The sequence below is a fragment of the Ananas comosus genome, linkage group 15 (genome assembly GCF_001540865.1).
Source record: "Ananas comosus cultivar F153 linkage group 15, ASM154086v1, whole genome shotgun sequence".
Classification (NCBI taxonomy): Eukaryota; Viridiplantae; Streptophyta; class Magnoliopsida; order Poales; family Bromeliaceae; genus Ananas; species Ananas comosus.
In genome coordinates, this window is record NC_033635.1 from 2,481,718 (window position 1) to 2,489,158 (window position 7,441).

Sequence of the window (7,441 nt, forward strand, 5' to 3'; positions counted from 1 at the left end):
ATAGGCCCAATGGAATAAAACTGAGGATAGAGGTTACGTATCAGAGACGCACGATTCGTTTGTCCTAGGAGCCAAAAAGAAATTTAGACGGTACTAGTTATATTATTGATATAATAATATTTTTAATCATAATTTTTTTCTAAATTCATTCTATCATAATTATTAAAAAATTATTTATTATATTTTTTAAAAAATAATTGACTAATTATTAATAATGTGATATAAGTATTACACAATGGACTTTCATCTAAAGAGCATCAAGAATTTTTTTTCCTCCATGTATAAAGTGTGGATGGATTATAGAAACTGGAGTAACGTATTTAATGAGAGTTCAACATTGGACCATAGACTAATGAATTTCATTAGTCTAATAAAACTGCTAAAATGGTCAGCAAAAATAAAAGCCAAGCGCACATGCAAGGCAAACATACGGGAGAATAAAATATCTTTGTTATATTGATAAAAAATAATTAATTTCCTATTGACAAATTTAATAAATATGGTTTGCTTAATATAAAAATAACTGAATTAATGTCTCGTTTCTAGAGAATGGTATACCCACCGTTATAGCTGCTAAATCTACTAACAAATTCGGCAAGCTTAAATAATAGTTCTAACTAGTGTACGTAATGACCCGCGCTTCGTGGCGGGAGATCGTAACATTGAGAACTAATAATATGACTGTAATTATATTTATTTATAACGAAACATACAGATATATATAACATTAACATTATGTAAGATAACTAAATATATACTATAGATTATCTAATATGATGTAATGTCTTTGATAATACAAATATAATTGATAAAACAGTTCTTAGATCATTATGGCCTATTAATTGGTTCCACTTGATTTCTTGTGGGTGTTAACTTTGCTTCGTCCTTCTCTACTTTTCGAACTGCGTAAGTATGAACAATATTTCACATATATATATGGTGGAAAAGGAAATACAAATAATGTTTTAAAAATATTAATACTTACAAACGTGATTTTTTTGCTACAGCAGATATTTCAATAGGCAAATCACTATCATTGCTTGACAAAATACTGCAAGTCAATAATTTTTTTTTTTTGAACAGGCAGAACATTAATTATTAGATTTTTTTTTTCCACGGACAGAACATTAATTTATAATCAGTTCTTAACTTGTTTATTAATCATACCTTGATTGGCTTTCGGTAGGACTATATTCGCCAATAGTATTTTCCACTTGAGCACTATTTTTAACAGGTATAATAAGTTGATTTTCAGAAGCGGCCGTACTGTTAAATTCCTTTGCAATATGATTATTCTAAATCTCCTGTTTTGATTCCAATTACACTATGAATTATTTGTAAATTGTCTTTTACTTTGCTAACTCCAATAAAAATAGTATCTCACGCACAACATAAACTTTTTTCTTACAAAATTTTTCATACTACACAGCATATTCCTTGCCCTCTTGCTTTTTTTCTTAACTTTCTCTATATATAGCAATATTGTTTAACATCATACACAAGGTTCATGAAACAAAGAATTACATAGTACATAGAATATTGTGTGTACTTTTGCTATCTTTCTTATTATTACAATGCATGCATCTTCCCCCCAACTCTTTCTACTCATAACCCATGTGAGTCCATGCATGCCACTTGAACATAGCCCATGTGGGTACATATGAGGGAGAGAGAACATATGAGGGAGAGAGAAAATCCACCACGTGGCTCGACGGAGGAACGGCATTTGGTTTCAACTTTAGTATTGAGTTTAATAAGGATAAAAAATTTTGCTTTTAAATTGAAATAGCCATATAAATTATTGATTTTATTTGAGACAACAATAAGTCTAAGATCAGAATTCATACAACTGTTAAATTAAAAAGACATGTAGCGACAGTTGCTAACGTGCTGAGATTTTTTTTGTTTTTGGGTTAATTTAGCCTAGATTATACATTTTTGGTGTATCCAGTGTATAGAGTCGGCAACGTATCCGTTTGGGTGCTGAAGCCGTCTCTGACATTAAACTCGGCAACAATCTTACTCTCTTCCTCTATGAACCGTACACGTGGATACTCCACTGATCCAACGGATACTTCCTTTCCCTCCATCCCCGAACGAACGTTATCCGCTCTTTCCCTCTCCCTCCATCCTAAACCCCTGCATCCGTCTCCTTCTCCCTGTCCTCCCACCTCTCCTCCTCGCAAACCCTAACAATGGCGCCTCTCCCTCACCACGACGCCCCTCGAACCACCACCACTAACACCACCATCTCCCATTTCAGCTTCCTCGTCTCCTTCCCCTTCCTCCGCCTCCCCTTCTCCTCCCCCACCCACCACCAGCCCTCGTCAAAGCCGCTCGTTCCCGATCCAACGGCCCCAAACACCCTTCCCTCCCTCCTCTCCTCCGCCGAGCTCCGCCTTAAGGAGCTCGCCTCCGCACTCTCCGACCACCCTTTGCTCAAACCCTTGCTCTCGTTCCATTCCCACCTCCGGAGCTTCTCCCAGGTGAGGCGATCCGCCCATTAGGTTTATTTTGCATCTATACATCCCTGCAAAATTTGAAATTTGCAAATTTGTTGCTGCAAAGTTTTGATTCTCGAATATAGCCATCCACAGTTTCAAAATTGGTTACGTATTTTTCCTGCAAGTTGTGATTGCTAACTTTTTACTGTTGACATCACTGTGCTCTTGATAAATTTTGTTTTTAAAGAATATTTCAAGGGTTTAGGCCTTAGTGGTCATGTAGAATAATACAAGAGATAAAGTAGTGCATTGGAAATAAAACATAATGGCAAAGATATTGAGAGAGATATTTATTTAAGGGAAGAGTTGTTATTATTATACAAAACAATAATCGGTCAACTGACAGGTAAATTTGTAAAATTTGAACATTTAGAGTGGTTTATTTGATGATTAAAACTTTTGAGGACCAGTCCGCAGTCCGCAATTCTTCGCTACTTCGCAAGGATATGAAGGGAAATTTTCCTTTTGTTGAATCTAAATTTTTTGATATCTTTTGGGTTGTGCGTCCAGATCCATTGCAGAGGAGCAAGGAATCCGAAACTGTTGTCAGATCATGGCTTTGCAGCCGTCTTGCCTGGGGATTCAGTGGCAGGACTGGTCGTTGCCAATGGAATCATGAACTTCCTGAACATTTACAATACGTTACTAGTGGTTAGGCTGGTGCTAACTTGGTTCCCCAATTCTCCTCCGGCCATCGTCAACCCTCTCAGGTACGATTATTAATCAGTTCTTACATTTGGAAATGAGTTAGTTAGCAAAAGAGTTTGGCATATTGTATTCTCTCTCCTGGCCAATCTGTTCAATTTACGAAGATGAATACTTCTGGTGGAAAGGTGACCATAAGATTACATGGCCTATTTAAAATGAGTAGTTATATCTGAATTCACTCAGGGTTCATCTACTTGTAAGTTGGAAAGTAGCCATATATACTTTCCTATTGATGGTAATGAAACAATTTTGACAATAGTGTTGTGCTTCACAATGCATTGCATCATATAAATTGGATTACCTGAGTCTCATCTCATAAAATTGCCTTGTAATCTTGTTTTGGCATCGGCTTCTACCTTATTATCTGTCAACAATGGAAGTATCTAACTACTTGTATCTAAACCTCCTCTGACCTCTTCCCCGCAAGAACCTCAAACTTAAATCGAACCTACTATTTACCAATTCCACTACAAATGACCAAACTCAACAGTAAGGGAAGTAAAGAAAAAGCAGTACTCAAATTGCAAATTACCTGTATCATTATCTATGTGGAAAACAAAATCATAAATAGTAATTGCAAGTATGCAAGCGTAAGCGAGGTACTTATTTAGGATGCAAGTTTAGATACATCTTTGCTTCTCGCATGTGATTATTTTTTAGCTCGAGTCTTTTAATTGTAAATCCACTAAACTATTATTCCTCATGTTACAATTGATACACTGAATGGTTGTTGTTTTGAAACTGAAACTTTAGATTCATTTTTCTTTGCATAGTATTCAATTCCTTTTATGTTGCTGGAATTCATGGCTTTCGCTTCTAATTGTGGTGCAGCACATTATGTGATCCGTACCTTAACATATTTCGTGGGTTAATTCCGCCCCTTGGTGGAGCGTTGGATCTATCACCCATACTGGCTTTCCTAGTTCTCAATGTTTTTACCAGCACTGCTGCCGCACTTCCTGCTGAACTTCCTTCCACAACTCCATCTCAGCGAAGCACTTCTCATTTGATGCCTCTGAACCTCACAGCAGCGCAGAGAAAATGGATGCAAAGGGTATCCTTAAAGAAATCCAAGTAAATCGCAGGAAATGATGTGATGTGATGCATTTTAAGGCACAACACTGAAATCACGCACATCTTATAAATTGTATCCTGAATATCCTGTTGCACGTAGCAGAAGCTGGGCTAATCTGCAACTTTTTTTTTTTTTTTTTTTTGTATCTAATGTCAGTTTTGGATATTTAATCAGGTGCTTTTAATTCTTGGCATATAATTATTATCTTACTGTAACATGAATATCTATAAGTTATTCATTCTTTCTTTGTTGCCAACCATTTCTTCTTATAGCTCTTACATTCAGGATGGTGTTTGCTTTTCACATTATAAAATATGATCAGAGGGTAGCTGAATTTATCCAAGAGCTTTCAGTTAGGCCATTAATCTTCAGTTTTGCTTCAATTTATGTTTCAATTAGGTCTTAATTCACAATAATTTGGCTGTGTTTATTCCCCTTTTAGGAATAACAAGGGTGAATGAAATGATAATGCTTCCTTCTGTTTGGTTTTCATTAAATTAGTCCGAGCTCTAGAAAAACACGATTGTTAGCTATTGCTTTCATTTATATTGTTAAAGTTGCTGTGACTTAAACCAAGCTTAGTTGTGTTTGGAATGCATTTTAAATTTTCAAAGGTAGAAGATATCTTTTCATAGTGGAAGAGCTCTTTTTCTGAAATGCGGATGCAAAGAATGAAACTGTTGTTTCCTACTTTTTGACATTTGATGGTGTCCCAGTGAAGTGATATCACTCAAAGGACATAGTAGAACCCAAAAAGAACTATACCAGCCTTAGGACTTACACTATGCCTTCTAGTGGTAGAATATGCTCTAATAGCTTTCCCAAAAGCACAACGTCAAAGTATTCACACTACTAAGCAAAAAGATTCTGCTGCTTATCTTAAACAGGTGCACAGTTTTGTGCATAATATAGTGCCTCTACACCTTGACATGTATAGTTACTTCAGAGTTGCTACTCTAGCTATTTTAAAAGACTTGTACTAACCCAAGAGTTGCAGCAACAGTAATATCTTTTTCTTGATAAGATAGAAATCAATAGCAGCTTCTAGTGAGTTCAGTGATCCTATCAATCTTCTACATATTTGAGCATCTGATACCCACCATTGGTATGCAAAAGAACCTCCTTTTTATGATATGTATAATTTCCTACCTAACTATATAATTAATGCCCAAGAATAGATTCTTCTCTTTTACCAGGATTACATGGAGAGCCTTGGACAGCATTGAGAGATGTAGTCAAGGGTTGCTAGCTTTTAAAAAAATTTTAAAAAATAGAAAGATTCACCCTTGTTCCTGAAGCTTGCTTTGTCTAATCCATGGCATAAATTCTCAAGTGGGAGCAATTGTTAGCCTTCAAGCCCTCAAGAAAGCTGCTGCCCATGGGGAGAAGCACTTCTTCCACTGAGAAGCTAACTGCCATTGTTTTGGGACTCCTCGCAGTACTGTCGCCGCTATACATCGATCGAAAACCGGTGGTTGATCCTGACGACGATGAGGACCGGAGTTGGAGCCTCGCTTTCTCGCTTCCCCTGCTGCTTATAATACTAATTGTTGCCATCAATTTCTCGTGCTTTCTCGACCGGAGGTTCGCGAGGTTCGACCCTTACTGGATACACAGAGTGGGGGGATCTTCATGTGGGATCATAGCTTGTCTCCTGTTGCTTGGGCTGGTGCTTAAGTGTAAGACTTCACTTATTAGCTAAGAGTGGTTTGTTCTAATTGGACGGTTTTGTTCTAGTGAAGCATGTTTGTGAAGATGTGAAGATGGTGAGCAGTTTGTTTCTTTCTTGATCTTTGTGATATGCTTTTGCAGTTGTAATAGCTATCTATCTCTGCCTCACTACTGAAGTTATAAACATTTTTGTTTCCAAATACGTTTGACTTCTGATTTTCGAGCGCTTAGCTAGTGAAAGTTACATTTGACTTTTTTTTAGGTTGAGAGGGCTATTTGAAAAAGTAAACCTGTAAACAAAGTGTCAGTAGAAAATGTATGGAGATCCTCTCAAGTAGGCTATTTTGGAATAGCCCTCTCAACTTAAGCCCTTTTTTACTGACACTTTTTTTTTGTGTTTTTTTTTTAATGATATTTGGTGAAATGAATGGGATATTTTAGTAAAGAAAATAGTAATTTTGTTGAATCTCATAACTCTAATAAATTGTCCATAAATAGTGCTATAATAATTAATGATTAATAGCTAATAGAGCTATCAATTTAGGTGAGGATGTTTTCAGTTATTTCTATCATGCTTTCTTTTATGTACAGAAGAATATCTTACATTGAGAAATTAAGGCAAAACGTTTGGGCAAAATAATTGCAGAGATAGATAGTAACAAATTTAAATGTTAATTAAGGATATATATATCTAACAATATATTAATTAGTAAAAATAAAAAATTGAAATGCGTTCGGAAGGCGAGAATTCGATTATTTGTGGACTGATATTTGACAGTGCGGGGGATTGCTTGAAAGAAAATGGAGCTTCGAGTCCAAACATGTTCTTCCGAAAAAAAAAAAAAAAAAAAAAAAACAAGAAGAAGTAGAGACGACATAAACCTGATGAAGGCATTAAGATACCGTCTGACACTATTAGACGAAACAGAGCTAAGCCGAAGATATATTGAAATATGTTTTCCATTAGTCAGTAAAATCATAAAAAAATTATATATATATTAATCAAAATTGGCGTGATCTATGAGACATCTCAGGATTTGAAATAGTATATATATAGAGCAGTGTTACTGTGCTATTAGGAACACAACAGTCTTTATACTTCTAACTTTCAAACATCCATCAAATTTGATGAGTGGTTAGAATGAGAGGGGGAGGAGAGAGAGTACAACTGGGATACTATCGATAACACCAAACACTTAGTGCTACCAAGCTTTAACCCTTTGACTATTTTTACCTGTTAGATTATACTATTCAACCAACAATTCACTCAATCCTAAGGGCCCACATCATCCTAACCGTATATTTTTTCATCCAAGAGCTAAAAACCTAATAGCACAAACAACTTGGTGCTATAAATAGCATTACAATCTAGTTCTATATATATATATATATATATAAGCTGGCATACTATCGGTAGCACGGAGGTCTCCGCGCTACCAACTTGTTTTCAATGATGCAACTTCCAAATCGACGATTGGTTCCG

The 7,441-nt window shown here is 35.9% G+C and overlaps 2 protein-coding genes across 2 annotated transcripts; both read left to right on the forward strand.

Moving 5' to 3' along the window:
- On the forward strand, positions 2,067-4,543 carry LOC109721663 (ylmG homolog protein 2, chloroplastic). The gene is made up of 3 exons (XM_020249387.1): positions 2,067-2,486; positions 3,015-3,214; positions 4,044-4,543. The coding sequence occupies exons 1-3, from the start codon at positions 2,196-2,198 to the stop codon at positions 4,288-4,290; spliced, it is 738 nt and encodes a 245-aa protein (XP_020104976.1). The 5' UTR covers positions 2,067-2,195; the 3' UTR covers positions 4,291-4,543.
- Positions 4,579-6,160, forward strand: LOC109721664. The gene is made up of 2 exons (XM_020249389.1): positions 4,579-4,644; positions 5,621-6,160. The coding sequence occupies exon 2, from the start codon at positions 5,666-5,668 to the stop codon at positions 5,987-5,989; it is 324 nt and encodes a 107-aa protein (XP_020104978.1). The 5' UTR covers positions 4,579-4,644; positions 5,621-5,665; the 3' UTR covers positions 5,990-6,160.

What these genes read in the sequence shown, in the direction of transcription:
- LOC109721663 (XM_020249387.1), top strand. Translation starts at nt 2,196, where the DNA reads ATGGCGCCTCTCCCTCACCACGACGCCCCTCGAACCACCACCACTAAC. An exon ending in ACCTCCGGAGCTTCTCCCAG is followed by an intron (nt 2,487 to 3,014) that starts GTGAGGCGATCC and finishes TTGTGCGTCCAG; the next exon opens with ATCCATTGCAGAGGAGCAAG. An exon ending in GCCATCGTCAACCCTCTCAG is followed by an intron (nt 3,215 to 4,043) that starts GTACGATTATTA and finishes ATTGTGGTGCAG; the next exon opens with CACATTATGTGATCCGTACC.
- LOC109721664 (XM_020249389.1), top strand. Translation starts at nt 5,666, where the DNA reads ATGGGGAGAAGCACTTCTTCCACTGAGAAGCTAACTGCCATTGTTTTG.